The following is a 22,158-nucleotide window of genomic DNA, read 5'->3' on the forward strand; positions in this document are numbered from 1 at the left end:
GAGGAAGGCTGTTAATTAGCCAATCCAGAAGCCCTAATTCCCCTGTCTCAAGGTCATACGCTGTGCGTGGTTCCTGGTTTTTCCTTCTTGCATCTTCTCCTTGTTCCTTATTTTCTTTGGCCACAACTTAGTTGGGCATTAAAGGATATACTTTTCTTAGGAACTGGAAAGCATTTATAGGAGTCAAGAATGCAAATGAACTAAGTGAACTTCTCTGCTTTGGAAATGTTGGAAATGCAAATAACTTTAATGGAAACAGGAGGGAAAGCGAGAGGAAATGTGACTGAGTAAAAACAGTGGAATGAGTAAGGACGCTGATAACAGGACTGCCTCATATTCGCGTAGAGTTGTGTCTTTTGCCAGCGCGTCCAGAAGGTATGTTCCGTACCGAAAGACCATTTCTGAGTGGTTATTTCCTGAAAGCAAAGTAAAGGGCTGAGTACCCTCGTGGGCTGATTTATTTCAAAACAAAGGCGTGAGGCAACAGTTAGCTACGGTACTTTCCTTAAAGCAGAAGCTCAAAACCAGAAATTCATAAAAAAGTAAACCACAGGAGAATTTCTAAATATTGTGTGCTTGAGGATGGGTGTTTACTGGACATGGTCTGGTTCATGTAATGAGGATTGGAGATAATTTTGATTTGATATGAAAAGCTCTCACTTGACACCTAGGTGATACTATTGTTTATTGATTTATTTATTCAATGAATATTTAATGAATGTCTATTACGTATCAGACAGTATTTTACACGTAGAGGATGATGTTCAATCAGCAAACCATACAGACCAAAATCCCTGACTTCAGAGAGCTTATATTTTCATTGCTTAAAAGAAACCATACCTCCAAAGGCTGTGCTCTAGGATAATAACGACAAGAAGAAGAATAAAAATCAGAAATTAATAAATAAATAAAAGAAAGCATTTCAAGTTTCATACTTTTTTTTTTTCAGACAAAGTCTCACTCTTGTCACCCAGGCTGGAGTGCAATGGCACTATCTTGGCTCACTACAACCTCCACCTCCTGAGTTCAAGCAATTCTCCTGCCTCAGCCTCCCAAGTAGCTGGGATTACAGGTGTGTACCACCATGCCTGGCTAATTTCTGTATTTTAAGTAGAACTGGGGTTTTACCATGGTGGCCAGGCTGGTCTCGAACTCCTGACCTCAGGTGATCCACCCGCCTCAGCCTCCCAAAGTGCTGGGATTACAGGCTTGAGCCACCATGCCTGGCCGCTTTGAGCCACCGTGCCCGGCCGCCCATTTTTATATAAACATAAACACAGAAATTCTAACCAACTCTTGTGAGATATAAATATTTAAAGTATATCAGGACTAAGTGTGGTTTATTCCAGGAATTCAAGAGTAGTTTAACATTCAGAACTTAATGAACATTATTTATGATGAGTTACATAAAAGAAGAAGAAGAATATGACCATCTTAATACATGTGGAAAATGCATTTGATAAAATGCAACATCCATTCATGATGTAAGAAAAAGAAACAGAAAAGTCTTAGCAAATTAAAAACAGAAGAAAACTTCCGTAGTCTGATTTTTAAAAATAGCTATAAAAAACCTACAGCAAACATTCTACTTTGTACTTTAAAGTCTTATTATGCGCTACCTCATCTAAGTCTTACAAATCCCCACCACTCTTTCTCTTCCCTTGTTTCCCACCTCCACTTACCCCCGGGTATAGGCAGAAGTCAAAAAAAAACAAAAATAACACTAATGTTATAGTAGCCTGACTGTCTATTTCTTAGTCCCAAATTGGGGACACAAAAGCATTTTTCCTGAATAAATACCTGAACTGCGCATCCTTGAATGCCTCAATATGACTCAAGGGTAGATCAAGCTGGAACTGGCATTAGGGTAGGATGAACAGAACTCAAAATAACCCTGACCCCATCCTCACATTGCCTGTAACTCAGTCTCTGCAAGAGGTGAAGCAGAATTGGCAGCTGTGTCGTTGGTTGGGGCTGAGTCCTCAGACAGGGCCCTCTCCAGACTGTTGGGCAGGGAGTGGATTAGTCTCTCTGGGAAGTCCTGGCCCACAAAGACATAGAGCATGGGGATGAGACAGCTGTTGAAGAAGGTGAGGGAGCTCGTTGGGTTAACCAGGATATTAATGATTTTGTACTTGCCCTTGAGCAACCTCTCTTTGAGCCAGACGGTGCTCAGAAGGGCAACCAGTTGAAAGGGGAACCAAGAGATGAAGAAAGAAGCCACCACAGCAGTGAGGACCCGTAAGGGACGGCTGGATTTAATCATGCCCTTTTTGCAGATCTTGGCTGCAGTAAGCCCAAAGCAGATGGCAACAATGGACATCGGCATGCTAAAGCCAATGACAAACCGGATAATCCCTCTGGCTGTCAGCATGGTAATGGCTACCTTGTTCCACTCCTCAGGGGTGTCACCCCAGGATGTAAAGTTGGCAATACAGTACGTGTCCCCATTTGGAATAGTTACTGTAGTCAAAAAGAGGAAAACTGGCAAGGTCAGGACTAGGGCAAGAATCCAAGGTCCGATGATCACCTTCATGGCCAGACTCACGGTGCGGTGGTTCTGGGCCCAGACTGGATGCAGGACACAAATGCAGCGGTCCAATGCAATGAGACCAATCAAGAAGACACTTCCAAAGAGGTTAATGTTCACCACGATGTGAATTAACTTACACAGGAACCAGTCAAAAGGCCATTTTTCTCCCATGGCCATAGAGACAATGAGGAATGGTAACGTGGCCGTGAAAGAAAAGTCAGCCAGGGCCAGGTTCAGGTAACAGATGGTGGTGACTGTGCGTGTCATCCGGAATCCAGCCACCCAGATCACAAGCCCATTGCCCAGGACCCCGAGGACAAAGGTGACCCCAAGCACCACCAACGGGAGGATCTGCAGAACAGTGTAGCCAGCAGACTCATAGGACACTTCTTCATGCTCATTCAGAGGAGTGGAGAAGTTGGTTTCCATCTTGCGCGCACCTGAAACATTCCAACAATGGCCATTTCTCAGCTGTGGAACCATCTTACAGCATCTGTATTTATAGCTCACATCAACTTCCACTAAAGCTCCCACTCCTACCAGGAGACCCACTCTATCTACTAAGCCTTGTTGACAATAGTGCTGTGGAATTGGCATTCTCTTGGATGCTCCTTTGGGAAGGGATAGTCCTCCATATTCCCATCATTATCAATATGCACTTCACTTATCGGGCTGATCACTTCACCAAGAGGATTATAAGGCTCTGTCCACCAGCAAAAATACTGATCTTATGTTGTACGGACAATGGAAAATCGAGCATAGGCAGCCTCAGCATTGTGAGGAAGGCATAAGACTCAGAGTCAGAAGGTTCACATCTGTGTCTCCCATCACTCAATGCAAACACGCTGGCAAGCTCTGCAACCTCTTTCAGCCCCGGGTTCTTCTAGTCTCCCAACTCCTGACCCTCGCAGATGTGAGAACCCTTGACCTATTGCTTGGCTAGTACTCAAGATGAAGTTGAAGGGTTTGGCTTGAGGTTATTGTTGAAGAGAATCTTGAGAAGTCACTGGTGATACGCAGTAGTATGCTATATCCTGAGGATTCTGCACTAGAGGAAGTCAGCAAAGAGAGTTCTATCTCTGCTTTGTAACCTCTGCTTTTTCCTGTCCCTGCTTGATGTGAAGCGCATCTCTGTTTGGAATGCAAATAATCAGTACCGATTTGTATAGCTTTGGTGTCTGTGGGATAAAGACTATGAGAATAATAAGTCATATTAATACTTGTAATAGAGACTATGCATTGTGTTAATTACTACATATGGGATCCAGTTTGGCTCACATAATAGCTGTGTAATATTCATTACTTCTTGTTTTCATTAGAAGAAATCAAAGCTCAGGGCAATTGTGAAATGTGTTGAAGGTTGCTTAGGTAGTAGATAATAGACGAAGGACTTCAGTTCAGCTTGGTCTGACTTCTAAACCCTTACTTTTGACAGATATTGCTGGTTACCCCCGCCCCCAGCAACTGTTCCCCATTCTTCTCTGCTCAAAAAACCACAATCGTGTGTTTAGTTACTCACCCTGAAGAGAAGGTGTCCTTTCTCCATGTTGGGAGTAAATCTTGACTAGTTTAATTAGCACTAACTAGAATTCCTTTTACTTTGCAAGGGATTGCTTTAGCAGTGGACATGTGACTGAATTGTGGACAATAACATTGTAAGAATATAACCTGCAGACTTTCTCAGATCAAGTTTTTTTTTTTTCTTTTAAGAACAAAAATCCAAAACATGTAGTCCCTGCCTCTGGTTGGGGTCACATCTGTAATTTTTGTATCCAATTCAACACAAAGTCCCATGCCACTTGAGCACATTTTCTTGTTTTTTTTTTTTCCTTGAAACAGAGTCTCACTCTGTGGCCCAGGCTGGAGTGCAGTGGCGCGATCTCGGCTCACTGCAAGCTCCACCTCCCGGGTTCACGCCATTCTCCTGCCTCAGCCTCCTGAGTAGCTGGGACTACAGGTGCCCACCACCATGCCTGGCTAATTTTTTGTATTTTTTTTTTTTAGTAGAGATGGGGTTTCACCGTGTTAGCCAGGATGGTCTGGATCTCCTGACCTCATGATCTGCCCGCCTCGGCCTCCCAAAGTGCTGGGATTACAGGCGTGAGCCACCGCGCCTGGCCCACTTGAGCACACTTTCTTATGCTGTGGTCTGTGGACTTTATCAGAAACATCCAGGCTGCCTGTTAAAATTGTATTCATTATCCTTAGCAAACTAATGCAGGAACAGAAAACCAAATACCGCATGCTCTCACTTATAAATCAGAGGTAAATGATGAGAACACATGGATGCAAAGAGGAAAACACTGGGGCCTACCGGAAGGTGGAGGGTGGGAAGAGGGACAGGATCAGGAAAAATAAGTAGTGGGTATTAGGCTTAATACCTCAGTGATGAAATAATCTGTACCATAAACCACCAGGATACAGGTTTACCTATATAACAAACCTGCACATACACACCTGAACTTACAGTGAAAATGAAAAACAATTATATCCATAAATCTCACTCTAGAATCTGTTTGTGTAAAAGCCAGGATGATTTGTTATGGCCGTGAGAATTTGAGAATCATCTCAGACTGGGCTATTCAGCATCTTTAAGAGAAATAGTAATTCCCTAGCACTTGTTCATATCTTATGATCATAACATTGTGAAACAGCCATCACATCCAAGGGAATTCGTGGCCTGGGGACTTCTGTAGTTTTTCAGCATTGCCCAGCCAGTCAGTGGAGGCAGCAAGATACGGAAACCAAGATGAACAACTCCAGAGCCACTGCCTTTGCATACTGAAGTCCTGCCTTTGAAAGGGGTTCCCCCGAGATTACTAGGATAGGACTATGCCCCAGTCTGATGATTTTTAGCCTTCTTCCTTTCACTTATTTCCTTCTTTTCCTCCTGCTATTACCAGTGAGTTTCACTGAGGTCTTCTTCCACGGGACATTATTTAATGTAGCTCAGGATTTCTCAACCTTGGCACCATTGACATCTGGGTCTGGGTAATTCTTTGTTGTGGTGGACCGTTCTGGACACAGTAGGATGTTTAGCAGCACCCCTGGCCTCTATCCACAGATACCAGTAGCAACTCCTTCTCCAGAAATGACAATCAACAGGTTCCATAAACATTGTCAAAGGTCCTCTCAGAGGCAAAGTCACCCCCAATTGAGAGTCACTGTTATAAAGAATACTGGGCTCGGCCGGGTGCAGTGGCTCACGCCAGTAATCCCAACACTTTGGGAGGCCAAGGAAGGTGGATTGCCTGAGGTTGGGAGTTCCAGACCACCCTGGGCAATATGGTGAAGCCCCGTCTCTATTGAAAATACAAAAAATTAGCCGGGCCTGGTGGCTTACGCCTGTAGTCCCAGATACTTGGGAGGCTGAGGCAGGAGAATTGCTTGAACCCGGGAGGCGGAGGTTGCAGTGAACCGAGCCACTGCACTCCAGCCTGGGAGACAGAGCGAGACTCTGTCTTAAAAAAAAAAAAAAAAAAAAAGGACTCTGGAGTCAGCTAGATCTCTCTTCTAATCTCATCTGTGATGTCTCCTCACTATGAGTTCTTAGTGATATCTCTTTAAGCCTCAGTTTTCTGCTCTGCAGAACGAGGACAGTTTTATGGTGAAGTCTAACTTTCAGGTGAAGATTAAGTGAGAATAGACATGGAAATCTTTTAGGCTAGACTGAGTACATCTATGACAAATGGGAACTCTTGGCCCTCACCAGGCTGTGTGCTGTGTCCTGGGGCTCAATCCATTATGAAGCTCAAGGTCAGGACAAGAACGATGCTCATAGCAATAGTTGCTTCTACTTATGAACATTATCTACATGCCGAGAGCTTCTCCTTTAGCCCTAATGACGCCTCTCGCAGGATCTGTGGATGGGCTGTGTTAATATGTGTAAGCACTGAGCACACCCTGAGACACAGTGAATATTGACTAATCTTAGTGATACTAGGTTGGTGCAAAAGTAACTGCGCCTTTTGCCATTGAAAATAATAGCAAAAACGGCAATTACTTTTGCAGCAACCTAATAATTAGTATAACCATTGTACAGAAAAGGAAGCTAAGATGGGCTTAGATGGGCTATGTTAATTGTTCAACGTTCCCAGGTAGAAAGAGGTAGAGCCAGAATTGGAGCTCAGCCAGATTGATTACAGCAGAATTGTGCTGTTAACCCTTTTCCACCCCATAGTTCCTCAACAGACTCAGATTTTCTCTATCCACCCTCCAAACATTCTACAAGGCACTTAGAAGACATGATCTATCCATAATCTCAAATTCATTTTAAAATGTTGATACAGGCTGGGCGTGGTGGCTCACACCTGTAATCCTAGCACTTTGGGAGGCCAAGACAGGTGGATCACTTGAGGTCACGAGTTCGAAACCAGCCTGGCCAACATGGTGAAACCCTGTCTCTACTAAAAATATGAAAATTAGCTGGGCATGGTGGCGGGTGCCTATAATCCCAGCTACTTGGGAGGTTGAGGCAGGAGAATCACTTGAGTCCGGGAGGTAGAGGTTGCAGTGAGCCCAGACTGTGCCACTGCACTCCAGCCTGGGCAAAAGAGCGAGACTCCGTCTCAAAAAATCAAACAAACTAAAAATGTTGATACAACAAGGAAGGATGATTGTGCAATGACGGGTGGGGACAGATTAACAAGGCAAAAATTGTGAAGTTTTGGGTCCACCCTAGTTGTAATGTAAGGAGAAGAACTGCGAACCACAGATGATACCTGTACTGGTTATGAGGGCTGCTATTTGATGAGTCCTTAATATGTGCCAGTCACTATATATTTTATCATCTCTGATTACAACATCCTTGCTTTGGGACAAGTGCCGTCCTTGCATAATATGTAGGAAAGTACGGCTCAGAGAGGGGAAGTGACTTGCACGATTATTGAGGGTTGCAATTGAATTTATGACCGTAGATGTCAAATGAAAACTCAGCAGTTCCTCATTAGGTTACTCTACTTCTCCAGTGCACTTGCTATCTCACACCTTAATTATTTCAGTCCTGCTTTCTCCAAAAAATACCTCATTTACTATGTTTTTCCCACTCCCAGCAGATGCCGTTGACTGACATTATAATGAGAAAATGGTAATAACTAGATGTGAAATTTTCAGCCTTTCCTCCCCTGACCCTCAGTCTACCTGCCTCTGTCACTGTGAATAAAGACTTCTTGTTCTTTCCAATAATTTCCCTCCTTACATGGGCCAGGGATGTCCTCTCACCTTCCCACAAACTTTCCCCCTGCATTTGTCCTTCCATTTTCTGCCAAAACCAAACCCTCAAGATTTTATTTCTACTAGATCATTCTCAGTATGACATAAACGTTATCCTATCCCCTCCCTATAAAAAGAAACCATTCTTGGCTGGGCGCAGTGGCTCACGCCTGTAATCCCACCATTTAGGGAGGTTGAGGCGAGTGGATCACTTGAGGCCAGGAGTTTGAGACCAGACTGGCCAACATGGTGAAACCCCATCTCTACTAAAAATACAAAAATGAGCTGGGTGTGATGGCGCGCGCTTGTAATCCCAGCTATTTGGGAGGCTGAGGCGGGAAGACCTCTTGAACCCTTGAAGGCAGAAGTTGCAGTGAGCTGAGATCGCACCACTGCACTCCAGCCTGGGCGACAGTGAGTCTGTCTCAAAAACAAACAAACAAAACAAAACAAAACAAAAACAAAAACAAAATAAAAACCACCCAAAAAAACAACTGTTGGGAGCAAGCCCCAACCCCAAAACTGGCCATAAACAAAATCTCTACAGCACTACGGCATGTCCATAATGGACGATGCCCAAGCTGGAAGGTTGTGGGTTTATGGGAATGAGGGCAAGGAACACCTGGCCCGCCCAGGGTGGAAAACCGTTCAAGGCATTCTTAAGCCACAAACAATTAGCATGAGCGAACTGTGTCTTAACGGGGCGTTCCTGTTGCAGTTAACTAGCCCAACCTATTCATTTAATTCGGCCCATCCCTTCGTTTCCCATAAGGGATACTGTTAGTTAATTTAGTATCTATAGAAGCAATGCTAATAACTGGTTTGCTGTTAATAAATATGTGAGTAAATCTCTGCTCGGGGCTCTCAGCTCTGAAGGCTGTGAGACCCCTGATTCCCAACTTCACGCCTCTATACTTCTGTGTGTGTGTCTTTAATTCCTCTAGCGCTGCTGGGTTAGGATCTCCCCGACCAAGCTGGTCTTGGCAAAAAACCAAACAGATCCTTGGACTATATTCCTCTCCGGTGTTAACCCTATTTCTCCGAAGAGAATTCTTTCTGTGAAAAGAATTTGCAGCCAGATTTTGGAAGGAGTTGTCTGTGTTTGCTCCCTTAGATTCCTTGCCTCACTTTTTCTCCTGAATCCAGTCTGTATTGACTCCAGTCCTTAGCACTGACCCATGGTGCATTTTCCTAAGGATGCTTATGACCTGAAGGCTGCAAATGCAGTGGCTGCAAATCCATCTTGGTTCTTATCTCAATATCTTCATGATATAGAACCCACTGGATCTCTTCCTTCTCCTTAAATCACGTTTTTCCTGTGCCATGAGATGACAAATGTACACACAACACACTTTCACTTGCCTTTAAATCTCAGCTGGCCATCTCTTTTCAGTCCCCTTTGCTAGTATTTTCTGCTCTAAGTTTGACTCTAAATTTAGGAGTATCCTGCAGCTTTTACTTGTTCCCCACCTCTCTTATCTCTATATAGCCTTTCTACAGGTGATATTATCCAGTTTCAGGGCTTAAAATATCATGCTGTCTTGTCATCTATATTATCAGCCTTGCCCTCTCTCTGGTGCTCCAGTCTGATATAACCTCTCCCCACGGGAGTCCCGTGGACACTCCAAACCTAACGTGGCTCAGCCAAACAGTTGATTGTCTCATCCTCCCAGACCTGCCACTCTTCCAATATTTTGTGTCTATTTGAGTTTAAACATTCAGTTGTTAAAGCTTCCAAACTAGAACTTATCTTTCATTTTCCTTTCTCTCACCACAATCCCATCCGAGTCCTATTAATGCTATCTGCAGAACCTGCTGAATGCACAACCAGAGCAATCTCCATCTCCATCTCCACAACCCGCGTGCATGGTCCTGTCAGGCAGGAATGTTTGCACCAACTTTGCAAATAGCTTGTTCCTGGTCCTGCTTTTCCCTGCCCTACAAGCCAATCTCCAGAAGGAAACCAAATGAGCTTTTTAAAAGTTCAGAAAGGGCCAGGCACAGTGGCTCACTCCTGTAATCCCAGCACTTTGGGAGTCCGAGGCAGGCGGGTCACCGGAGGTCAGGAGTTCGAGAACAACCTGGCCAACATGAAGAAACCCCATCTCTACTAAAAATACAAAATTAGCCAGGCATGGTGGCACATGCCTGTAATTCCAGCTGCTCGGGAGGCTGAGGCAGGAGAATCACTTGCACGAGGGAGGCGGAGATTGCAGTGAGCCCAGATCACGCCACTGCACTCTAGCTTGGGCAACAAGAGCAAAACTCTGTCTCAAAAAAAAAAAAAAAAAAAAAAAGGTCCAATAAGGGCCGGCACGGTGACATGCCTCCCAGAACTTTGGGAGGCCAAGGTGGGTGGATCACCTGAGGTCAGGAGTTCGAGACCAACCTGCACAACATGAGGAAACCCCAACGTGGTGAAACCCCATCTCTACTACTAAAAATACAAAAATTAGCTGGGCGTGATGGTGGGAGCCTGTAATCCCAGCTACTCGGGAGGCTGAGGCAGGAGAATCGCTAGACCCTGAGAGGCAGAGTTTGCAGGGAGCCGAGACTGCGCTACTGCACTTCAGCCTGGACGACAGAGCAGACTGTCTAAAGTCCAATAAAATGGTGATGTTATTTTCAACGCCTTCCAATGGCTTCCAAACTTCTAACTTATCCTTATCTTAAGTTCCCTCAAGCACCCCTGGACCTGCCCTGTGCATCCCTCAGATCTCATCTCTGCACTCTCGTGGGACACGCTGTGCTCCACCCACAGCAAGCTCTGATTCCTTGAACACGCAACTCATTGTCATCTCAGGGCTTCTGCCTTCTCTGTTCCTTCTGCCTACCGTGCTCTTTCTCTTAAGCTTCTCACACCTGGCTCCTTCACGTGTTTATTTATTTATCTTTGAGGTAGAGTTTCACTCTTCTTGCCCAGGCTGAAGTGCAATGGCGCGATCTCGGCTCACTGCAACCTCGGCCTCCTGGGTTCAAGCGATTCTCCTGCCTCAGCCTCCTGAGTAGCTGGGATTACAGGCTCCTACCACTATGCCTGGCTATTTTTTGTTGTTGTTTTCTGTGTTTTTAGTAGAGACGGGGTAATGCAAGCCCTAAATGCTAGCCACACACGTGACTTACAACTTTCTAGTAGCCATATTAAAAAAATAAAATCACTGGGAGAAATTAATTATAATATATTTCATTTATCCCCACAAATTAAAAAAAATCATTGGAACATGTAACCAAAATTAAAGTTGTTAACGAGATAAATTGTATTATTTTGATCATACTAGTGATTAAACTACACTAAGTATATTTCACACTTAAGCACATTTCAGATCAAGATAGAGACATAAGCACTCAAAAGCTGCCTGTGGCAAGTGGATACTCCGTTAACAGCACTGCTCTAGAATTTAGGAGGTGTTTGTCAGAGAGCAGGAGTTCCAATGATAAATTTTAAATTGTCAGTCCCCAACTTACTCTTCCTGTGTGTTTCTTGGTTTCCTGTGGAGCAACACAGGCTCTAAGGGCTATTGCAGAGACTACTGAATGATGGGGGAGGGACAATGGAGCTGGAACCAATCCCCTAACAGAAACTCAGGATTTCTTATAATTTTCAGAAGACACCTTGGGTATGTTGTCAGCGGACTCTTCTTGGAAACCTATGTGTCTGAATGTTCCTTCATCTCTAGCTTTCTGTGAGAGACTGGAATTAAAGCTTCCAAATGTCAAGGGTCAAGGAATCTGAATGTCCAGCCCTTTCCTTCTTCAGAGTTTCATGAAAATAAAAGAATTACCGAAGTGAGATGAGTTTCAGCCATGTATTAAAGCCCAAATATGATAGTTAAGTGAAACTCAATTCTCGACTTATGCAGTCCTTCTGGCATCAGATGTGGGTCTGTTCCATATCAAGCAATTCTCCAATTCTCTGGGGACATCACTGGGTATCTCACAATTCAATTCAGCTCTGACGCTGTCCACCTGGAATTAGTGTCAGATTCCACAAGTTAAAGGGTTTACTCTCCCAAGACTGTCCTCACTTCAGACACCAGTTCAAGTCCCAGGTGGCCACCTGTACTTCTGACTGACTGGCTGTAAATCGGGGGTAGGGGGATGTTTATAACCCCTTCCTCTGTTTTGATAATTTGTTAGAATGGCTCACAGAATTTAAGAAGGCACATTACTGGCCGGGTGCTATGGCTGTCACCTGTAATCCTAGCACTTTGGGAAGCCGAAGTGGGTGGATCACTTGAGGTCGGGAGTTCAAAACCATCCTGGCCAACATGGTGAAACCCCACCTCTACAAAAAATACAAAAAAAAAATTAGCTGGGCATGGTGGTAGGCACCTGTAATCCCAACTACTTGGGAGGCTGAGGCGGCAGAATCGCTTGAACCTGGGAGGCGGAGGTTACAGCGAGCCGAGATTGCGCCACTGAAATCCAGCCTGGACGACAGAGTGAGACTCCATCCAAAAAAAAAAAAAAAAAAAAGAAAAGAAGAAGGCACATTACCTACAGTTACTCGTTTGCTCTCAATGGAGTTCACATATCAAGAAATAGGAGGTGGTAGGTGTTGTATAGGTGCAGGTCTCTAAAGAGGTGCTTCCTTGCTGGCTGCTAGAGACATAGAGATCAATCAGACATGGGCTCTGCGGACCTCCTGAATAGAGAGGTAAGAATGCAGTGCTTAGTTACAACAGGGTGGGGGTAAGTAGTGATAGGCAGATGCCTGGCTCCTTGTGGGATCCCCTAAAAGGAACAACTAACTCAGATTCACAGATCTAGAGTCAATATCCAGAGGAGGGAACATCTAGGCAGAGTCTTAAAGACTCAGATAAAGGAGAAAAAATAATGCATTCTGGTCAGAGGGGAGTAAAAGCACCCAGGAAAGGGGTCACAAAAAAGCAGGTTACTTTTGGTTACCGGAGCATAGATGATGAGGGAGACAGCAAGAAGCATTAAGTATGCAGAGGGTGGCAGAGGCAATTTCTTGGATGGTCTTGAATGCTACAAAAAGAACTTGGAATTTCTCTTTAAGAACACGAAAAGCTTGTGAAAAGAGGAGAGTGACTAGTCAGATGTATGCTTCCAAAAAACATTGTTCTAGAGTCCTCCTGCAAAGGGATGGCTCTGAGAATGTTCCCAGTTGGAGGCAGAGATCTCAAAGGGTAAGAAGTTGCCAGAGATCAAGGTGAACTTGTCGAATAGTGGCCTGTGCTGGAGTAGTGTGCTAGAGAGGAGGGGTAGTTTAGGGAGCGATTTCCAGGCTTGGTAGACTGTGCTTGGAGGCCAAATGGCTCTGGAGAATGAGGAAGCATGAAGGGCCTTTATGAAGCCCACATCCATAATTCATGATTGCTGTATAACCACCCAAATCATAGCATGTAAAACAACCATTTCATCATGTTCATGGATTATGTGGGTTGGGAATTAGGATAAGGCACAGAGGAGATGCTTGTCTCTGCCGCCCAACACTCAAAAGTTTGGGGGTGACTAGAAGACTGGGTGCTGAAGTCATCTGGAGCTCCCTCATTCACATGTCAGACGCCTGAGTTGGAATGACTCAAATGCTGAACTAGGCTGGGATTGCCCCAAGTGCCTGCAGGCAGCCTCTGCAGCATGGTGGTCTCAGGGCAATCAGAGTCCCTACACAATGGCTGTCTTCCTCCAGAACACGTGTCCCAGGAGAACTGGAAGATGCTTCCTAGCCTTTCTTGACCTAGCCTTGAAAGCTATGTGGAGTCATTTCTACCACATTCTTCGGTCAAAGGAGTCCCAACCCTACCCAGGTTCTAGGGCAGAGGGGATAGAATATGCCTGCCTTCCTCTCAGTGGAGGGAGTGTCCAAGAATATTGCGGCCATTTTCTTCAGAACTGTTGCACCAAGGTAACTGTGTGGATTTGGGGGCTGTCATTGAGATGAGAATCAATGAAAAGAAGCAGAGTGTTTAGTTTGCTAGAGCTGCCATAACAAAATACCATTGACTGGGTGGCTACAACAATAGAAATATATTTTCTCACAGTTTTATCAGCTGGAAGTTTAAGATCAAGGTGTCAGCAGGGTTGATTCCTCCTGAGTCCTCTCTCCTTGGCTTGTAGATACTGCCTCCTCCTCATATTTTCACCTAGTTTTCCCTCTGTGCCTGTCTGTGTCTGGATCTCCTCTTTTCATAAGGATATCAGTCATATTGAGTTGGGACACACCCTAATGACCTCAGTTTCAGCTAACTACCTCTTTAAAGGTTGTATCCCCAAATACAGTCACATTCTGATGTGCTGGGGTGTATTAGTCAGTTCTCATGCTGCTAATAATGACATACCTGAAACTGGGTAATTTATAAAGGGAAGAGGTTTAATGGACTCACTGTTCCACATGGCTGGGGAGGCCTCGCAATCATGGCGGAAAGCAAAGGAAGAACAAAGGGACGTCTTACATGGCAGCAGGCAAAAGAGAATGAGAGCCGAGTGAAAGGAGAAACCTCTTATAAAATCGTCAGATCTCGTGAGACATAGTCACTACCATGAGAACATTATGGGGGAAACTGCCCCCATGAAACAATTATCTCCCACCTGGTTCCTCCCACATCACATGGGAATTATGGGAGCTACAATTCAAGATGAGATCTGGGTGGGGACACAACCAAACCATATCATGGGGTTAGGGCTGCAACCTAAGAATTTGAAGGGGAATGTGACACAATTTAGTCCTTGGAGTTGTGGGAGAAGGTGAGGAGAGCAAAGGCTGGAGATGAGTTTGAAAGGAAACAGGAACACAAAATGATGTGTCTGGACATCAAGGGTAGGTCTGAGCTAGAGACAGGGATCTGGTGAATGTTAGCTGAGGTGTAGTTCAAGTTTTAAGCATGGATGGGTTCACTACAGAGACTGTGAAATAGCAGAAAGAGAGGTTTATGTAATTACTAAGATATCGATAATACCTATTGCACTGGAATTCATGCCAAGTGCTTTGTATCACTGATCTTACTTGTTCTGCTTCAGAAAACACCTCTGTAAGTATCACTGCTCTCAATTCACAGGTGAAGTGACTGGGACTGAGTGTAGTTAAATTAGGGGTCAAATCTAGTCCACTACTTGTTTTTTTATGGCCTGAGAGCCAAGAATGGCTTTAATGTTTCTTACCGGCTAAAGAAAATCAAATGAAGGGTATTTTGTGCCATGTAAAACTTATATGAAATCAATTGTAGTGTTTTAAATAAAGTTTTATTGACACACAGTCATGCTCATCATTTACAACTTTGCCTGTGGCTGTTTTCAGGCTACAACAGCAGAGCCAAGGAGTTGTGATGGAGACCCCATGGCCTGCCAAACGAAATATATTGACTCTCTGGCCCTTTATAGGAAATGTTTGTGGCCCATTGCAGTGGTTTCCTCCTGTAATCCCAGCACTTTGGGAGGCCAGGTGATTGATTGTTTGAGGTCAGGAGTTCAAGACCAGCCTGGTCAACATGGCAAAACCGCATCTCTACTTAAAAAATACAAAAATTAGCCAGGCGTGGTGGCGGGCACCTGTAATCCCAGCTACTGGAGAGGCTGAGGCAGAGGAATCACTTGAACCTGAGAGGCAAAGCTGCAGTGAGCCAAGATCACACCACTGTACTCCAGCCTGGGCGACACAGTGAGACTCTGTCTCAAAAAAAAAAAAAAAAAGTTGGGGGAAATGTTGAAATGTTTCAGATGCCTGGATGAGCTGGCTTGTCTGGAGCTAGTGAACAGTGTTGCTGGGATTCTAGTCCAGGCAATCCGGCTTCACCACCTCAGTCCAGTGCTTTACTGGGAGGTTGTACTGCTCATCGAGGCCATTTCTGATGTTTCAGTTACCAGAAGGGTCAGGGATTTTTGCAGCATAGACAGGAATATCCCCATTCCGGTCAACCCTAAGGCATCTTCCCTTTTAGTCTTATGCAAACACAGAAGTGGAAGTCCATTTTAAGACTTTCATTTTTCTCTTCACCATAGTCACCTTGGAACACATACTTGGCTCTGCTTTTGCCCAACCTAGTGTGCTAATCATGGGCCATTTTGTAGCAAGGAAAAAAATCTACTTATGTTTTAGAAAAGAGGGCTCATGGGAAACAGGCAGGGGTATCCCAGAAGCCCCATTTTAGGAAGAACAGTCAGACTTCAAAAGACCTACAAATTTTTCTGGCAATTACTCTCTGTGGAGTTCCTTGTCTCTTGTTTTCTCTTGATATCTGGGCCTTCTCCTCCGTGCATAATGATGTCCTCTGCCATTCCCTTTATTTTAATCCCCTTACAAAATGCTGGCTTCCATGTGACTCCTAGATACGTCTTCATTTGTTACCCTTCATACCTTGGGAACCTTCTAAAACGCATCTGTTGTTATGATCCCAAGAAAATGTTTATAAAATACAAACACAAATGTTTATAGAGTACAAATGAACATATCACACATATCACCCTTCTGATCAAAGATCTTCAGTGATTCTCCATCTTATCTCCATTCTCCTCGTGTAGGATGCTGGAGTGCAGCAGTCCCCAACCTTTTTGGCACCAGGGGCCAGTTTCATAATTTTTCCACAGACTGGGGGGTGGCGGGGTGGATGGTTTCAGGATAATTAAAGCACATTGCATTTATTGTAGACTTTATTTCTATTATTATTATTATTATTATTACATTGTAATATTCAACGAATAATTACACAACTCACAATGATGTAGAATCCCTGGGAGCCCTGAGCTTGTTTTCCTGCAACTAGATAGTCCCATCTGGGAGTGATGGGAGACAGTGTGGGTCAGGGAATGCAAAAGATTGGACACCCCCGGTTTAAGCCATTCTTAGGTGTAATTGTAAATTGTAAATTTCTTAGTATTAAAAACAGCCTGGCTCAAGCCTGTAATCCCAGCATTTGGGGAGGCTGAGGCAGGAGGATCACTAAACCCAGGCGTCTGAAACATGCCTTGGCAACATAGCAGGATACCATCTCTAAAAGAAAAAAACAATACAAAACAGCCTTAATGAAACAAGGTCTTGGTAATAATGCTTTTAGAATCAGTGTCGTTATCTCTGTTTCTGTAACTGCCTTACCGTATTTCTCCATATCACTCGGATACCCTTGGTATGATGCTTAATATTTCAGAAAAACAGTTATTTCTTTGTGCTAGAAGACTACTAATGAGCTTCCACAAGATCAGAGAATTATGGGGTTAATCTTGATGGTGTGCATGGGTGTGGACGCGCTGTCCTGCCAACTGTCTCAACTTCCCTGCCTCCCTTACCTCTGTCTGTGTTTCCGGTCTCCATCCCTCACGACTTCTTCTCTGCCTTTCGTTGCTTCCTTCTGATTCCTCTCACCACAGTACTTGCTCCTTTCTTTACCTTGACCCTTGGAGGGAGCAGGGGCCTGGACACCTGGATTTCTTGGCCCTTGATGTTGAGAGCATTGAACCTCTGCATCCCACAGGGACTGAGTTTGAGAAATACAGTCAGGTACATGAGTTTCTAAACAGACCCAGCCCACTGTCCTAATGCCATTAAAACAGACAGTATGTTGATGTACTCTTGGGGTCATCAGAAGTTCTGATTTCCTATTTCCTCTTACCCAGCTGATTTCAGTTCCTTTATCCCTCCTCCTGTTCCTTGGTGTATGTTTTGCTGAGATCGTTAGAGCTTGAGTCACTCTCCCCAGAAGACCCAGACCTAGAACTACCCAGAGCAAAACCACAGCTGGTGGACAGTCCGGGTAAGAAACAAATTCTGGGGGACTGGGTTGCTTGGCATAGACACACTTAATACACTGGTGAACACAATAGACTTTTGGTTGAAGAAGGATGTGGAGTTGAAGAATAATTTTTTTAAAGAGGTTCTAGACAGGCCGGGCACGGTGACTCATGCCTGTAATCCCAGCACTTTGGGAGGCCAAGACAGGTGGACAACTTGAGGTCAGGAGTTCAAGAGCAGCCTGGCCAACATGTTGAAACCTTACCTCTATTAAAAATACAAAAATTAGCACAGTGTGGTGGTGGGCGTCTGTAATTCAAGCTACTTGGAAGGCTGAGGCAGGAGAATTGCTTGAATATGGGAGGCGGAGGTTGCAGTGAGCTCCGATTGCCCCACTGCACTCCAGCCTGGGTGACAGAGTGAGACTCCATCTCAAATAAATAAATAAACAAATAGGCTTTAGACTTTATTGGGGTCCTGATGGGAATAATGGAATACAGAGACAGTATGATGTTGTGGGGAGAGAGGGGATAAGCGAAGGAGGGAGGTTCTTGAGTAAACGGGGGGATGAGTTTTGCGGGGCCAGTAGAGGGTAGTTCTTGGATGGGAACAGTTGTTTTCTGGTCACTGAGGTGAAGGCAGAGAACAGTGATGCAGGAGCCGGCAGGGGGAGAATCTGGTGGAGGAAGAGGCAAGAGCATCAGCTTGAGGGCATGAGTCGGGGTGGGAAAGGATGTTTGGTTTGAAGCTTTCAGGAGAAAGCAAAAGAGCCCTAATGATTGTGATGCGCCGTGGGGAGATGAGTGTGATACAGAAGTAGTCACCTTTCAGATCAGTGATGAGTCTCCACATGAAGACACTGGTTCTGCATGGTGCGTGGGACCCAGCGGCAGAATACGGCCCTTCCCTCTCATGAATTTGCAGACATTGGCTGGCCATTTCTCATCAAGCTCCTAGTTTCCTCTTCTGTCTCACAGTGATGGTGATGTGTAATCAATGCTGTGCTTGTTGAGATCAGAGGCAAGAAAGTTGAGGATGTGGTACAATGATTGCCAAGTATAAAGTGCTTCATCAACGGCGGCCGCCATGGTCTGTGTTCATTGCAAATCACAGGATTTCTCCCTTGAACCATAATTGGACAAAATTGCACAGGTTTTCCTCTCTGGTATGTTCCGGCTCATTATTGCAGAATCTTCCTCATTCATTGCAACAATCTTCTGAACTGGTTGCCTTAGAGATTCTTGAAGACAAACAGTCCTCAGGGTATTTTGGTGGTTGGATGGGTGGTAGGGGAGGGAATCATCTCTGAGTTATTTCTGAGATTGTAGAGTATCAAAGTTCATTAGAAATGTGAGCCAAATATGTAATTTCAAAGTGTCAAGTAGGCAGTTTAAAAAGATGGAGAGAAACAAGTGACCTTAATTTTAATAAAATATCTAACATAAGCTTACATAGCCAAATTATTATCATTTTAACATGTAGTCAATATAAAAACTATTAATGAGATGGTCACAATATTTTTTTCATACTAAGTCTTTGAAATCTGATGGGTATTTTATTCCTGCAGCCCATCTCCAATTGGACTAACCACATTTCACGGGCTTAAAAACCACATGTGGTGAGTGACTAGTGTATCAGACAGCTCTTCTGTGCTGGTAGCATAGCAGGGCAGAGGCAGAAAAAGACTTTTGCTGGAATTTGACAGCCTGGGCTGTTGGTTGACTTTAAGGAATTAACTGAAATGCTCTAAGTCTCACTTTCCTCATCTGCAAAATGGGTACCATAAAGAAAGTGACCCTTATAGTAACACTTTTGAGGAAGCCTCCTGCAAGCATTAGAAGAGAAGATCAGGCCGGGCACAGTGGCTCACACCTGTAATCCTAGCACTTTGGGAGGCTGAGGCAGGTGGATTGCCTGAGCTCTGGAGTTCGAGACCAGCCTGGGCAACATGGTGAAACCCCATGTCTACTAAAATACAATTTTTAAAAAATTAGCCAAGCATGGTGGCATGCACCTGTAATCCCAGCTACTCAGGAGGCTGAGACAGGAGAATCGCTTGAACCTGGGAGGCAGAGGTTGCAGTGAGATGAGATCATGCCACTGACTCCAGCCTGGGTGATAGAGAGAGACTCCATCTCAAAAAAAAAAAAAAAGAGAAGACCAGCTCTTGGCAAGAACCTGACATGCACTTTGCATACCTGATCTAATGAAATGTCATACCCAATACATATTTGGACTATTATTTCTATCATGGTCTTCTGTATCCCCAAGAGTGCTGAGCCCATCCAATGGATGGAGAAGCACCTCCCATCCATCTGGCCAAGGTAACCGCAGAGACAAGAGTGGAAATGGAGTCTGTTGTTCTGACTTCTTGTAGCACAGAATCCACTGGATATAATACTTGATTATTCATCGTTTATTATCATTCACGGATCCATTTGGCCTATCCTGGAAAACTAACCAAATACTATGCCTTGCCTCCCACGATGAGAGAGGAAAGGGAGATTTCATGACCTTAAAGAGAGAGAGGGAGCAGAATTTGGAGTGGAGAAATTGCATATCTTTTTTTTTTTTTTTTTTTTTGAAATGGAGTCTCGCTGTGTCACCCAGGCTAGAGTTCAATGGCGCAATCTCTGCTCACTGCAACCTCCACCTCCCAGGTTCAAGTGATTCTCCTGCCTCAGCCTCCGGAGTAGCTGGGACTACAAGCGCCCGCCACCATGCCTGGCTAATTTTTGTATTTTTAGTAGAGACGGGGCTTCACCATGTTGGCCAGGCTGGTCTCGAACTGCTGACCTCGTGATCCGCCCGCCTCGGCCTCCCAAAGTATTGGGATTACAGGAGTGAGCCACTGGGCCCGGCCAAGAAGTTGCATATCTTATAGTTCTTATGCAGAGTCATGGGTGAGAGAAAGCCTTAGTCCACGTTTGTGTGACACTAGGTCACTGTAGCTGTCACCCACTGATTTTCTGATATCATACACTGTTATTTTTTCTTTATTAAATTGATGGTAAAATACACATAACAAAAAGTTAACCATTTTAGACTGGGCACAGTGGCTCACGCCTATAATCTCAGCACTTTGGCACGCTGAGGCGGGCAGATCACCTGAGGTCAAGGAGTTTGAGACCAGGCTGACCAACATGGTGAAACCCCATCTCTACAAAAACATAAAAATTAACCAGGCATGGTGGCAAGTGCCTGTAATTCCAGCTACTCAGGAGGCTGAGGCAGGAGAATCACTTAAACACGGGAGGCAGAGGTTGCAGTGAGCCAAGATTGCACCACTGCACTCCAGCCTAGGTGACAGAACGAGACCGCATCTCAAACAACAACAAAAAGTTAACCATTTAAATGTACAATTCAATGGCATTAAGTACATTTACAGTGTGTTGCAACCATAACCATTATCTAGTTCCAGAACTTTTTTATCACACCAAACCAAAACTGCATAAGCATTAAGCAATAATTCCCCACTTCCTACTTTCCCTAGTCCCTGGAAATCACCAATCTGCATTCGGTCTCTGTCAGTTTGGCTACTCTGGATATTTCATGCAAGTGGATTCATACAATATGTGACTTGTGGTGTTTTCTTTCCTTCTCTCCTTCCTTCCTTTCTTTTTCCTTTCATTTTAGAGACAGGGTCTTGCTTTGTTGCCCAGGCTGGAGTGCAGTGGCTCAATCATAGCATACTGTTAACCTTGAATTCCTGAGCTCAAGTGAGCCTCCCATCTCACCCTCTTGAGTAGCTAGGACTACAGGTGTGTGCCACCATATCCAGCTAATTTAATTTAATTTAATTTAATTTTTTTTTTTGGTAGAGATGAGGATCTTGCTATGTGGCTCGGGTTGATCATGAACTCCTGAGCTCAAACAATCCTCCTACCTCAGCTTCCCAAAGCTCTGGGATGACAGGCGTGAGCCACCACATCCAGCCCTCTTTTGTTTAGTGTCATGTTTTCAAGGTTCATCCACATTGTAGTGTATATCAGTGCTGCATTCTTTCTTATGGCTGAATAATATTCCATTGGATGGATAAACCACATTTTGTTTATCCATTCATCTGTTGATGGACATCTGGGTTGTTTCTACCTTTTGGCTATAGCGAGGAGTATCTCTATGAACATTTTTGTTTGAATACATGTTTTCTCTATACACCTTTGGCCCCATATTCTCCTCTTGGAGGTCAAGGACCCTATTTCCTTAGCCATTTAATCTCCCTGGTAGGGGCTCGCATGTTAGCAATTATGAGGATGTCTCATAAGATGCAATCTTGGCCACGCACGGTGGCTCAGGTCTATAATTCCGGCACTTTGGGAGGCTGTGTCAGGTGGATCGCCTGAGGTCGGCAGTTCAAGACCAGCCTGGCCAACATGGCAAAACTCCACTTCTACTAAATATACAAAAATTAGCCGGGTGTGGGGTGGTGCACACCTGTAGTCCCAGCTACTCGGGACACTGAGGCAGGAGAATCGCTTGAACCCAGGAGGCAGAGGTTGCAGTGAGAGATCATGCCGCTGCACTCCAGCCTGGGTGACAGAGTAATATTCCGTCACCAAAAAAAAGAAAAAGAAAAAGAAAGAAAGAAAGAGAGAGAGAGAGAAAAAGAAAAAGAAAGAAAGAAAAAAGAGAAAGAAAGAAAGAAAGAGAAAGAAAGAAGAAAAGAAAGAAAGAAAGAAAGAAAAGAAAGAAAGAAAGAAAGAAAGAAAGAAAGAAAGAAAGAAAGAAA

The 22,158-nt window shown here is 44.4% G+C and overlaps 3 protein-coding genes across 5 annotated transcripts in view; 2 read left to right on the forward strand and 1 right to left on the reverse strand.

Annotated features, from left to right (window-relative positions):
* Window positions 1-1,155: 1,155 nt before the first annotated feature.
* On the reverse strand, window positions 1,156-17,270 carry FPR2 (formyl peptide receptor 2). 2 transcript variants are annotated; one of them, XM_023182731.2, is made up of 3 exons: window positions 16,988-17,270; window positions 11,527-11,710; window positions 1,156-2,973 (listed from the first exon to the last, which is right to left on the reverse strand). In XM_023182731.2, the coding sequence occupies exon 3, from the start codon at window positions 2,960-2,962 to the stop codon at window positions 1,907-1,909; it is 1,056 nt and encodes a 351-aa protein (XP_023038499.1). In that variant the 5' UTR covers window positions 2,963-2,973; window positions 11,527-11,710; window positions 16,988-17,270; the 3' UTR covers window positions 1,156-1,906. The 2 variants fall into 2 exon arrangements, with proteins under 2 accessions (XP_023038499.1, XP_023038498.1); XM_023182730.2 differs by lacking the exon at window positions 11,527-11,710 and having other exon boundaries at window positions 16,988-17,266.
* Window positions 17,271-17,325: 55 nt separating this feature from the next.
* FPR1 (formyl peptide receptor 1) overlaps window positions 17,326-22,158 on the forward strand; it is a 6,366-nt gene continuing 1,533 nt past the window's right edge. Inside the window, exon 1 of the mRNA XM_023182732.2 lies at window positions 17,326-17,451. The gene's annotated coding sequence lies outside the window, so the exon portion shown is untranslated. The remainder of the gene's footprint in view (window positions 17,452-22,158) is intronic.
* The window catches only part of HAS1 (hyaluronan synthase 1), a 35,164-nt gene continuing 30,377 nt past the window's right edge, over window positions 17,372-22,158 (forward strand). The window contains exon 1 of one of the 2 annotated variants that reach the window (XM_023182729.1): window positions 17,372-17,451. The gene's annotated coding sequence lies outside the window, so the exon portion shown is untranslated. The remainder of the gene's footprint in view (window positions 17,452-22,158) is intronic. The other variant, XM_023182727.1, reaches the window with a different exon arrangement.

Source organism: Piliocolobus tephrosceles, chromosome 21 (genome assembly GCF_002776525.5).
Source record: "Piliocolobus tephrosceles isolate RC106 chromosome 21, ASM277652v3, whole genome shotgun sequence".
Classification (NCBI taxonomy): Eukaryota; Metazoa; Chordata; class Mammalia; order Primates; family Cercopithecidae; genus Piliocolobus; species Piliocolobus tephrosceles.

Excerpts from the sequence above, each read along its gene's own strand:
- FPR2 (XM_023182730.2), bottom strand. The coding sequence starts at position 17,012 with ATGGAGACCGGAAACACAGACAGAG. Across the intron at positions 2,974-16,987 it reads GACCGGAAACACAGACAGAG|GTGCGCGCAAGATGGAAACC; the intron begins GTAAGGGAGGCA and ends GGAATGTTTCAG.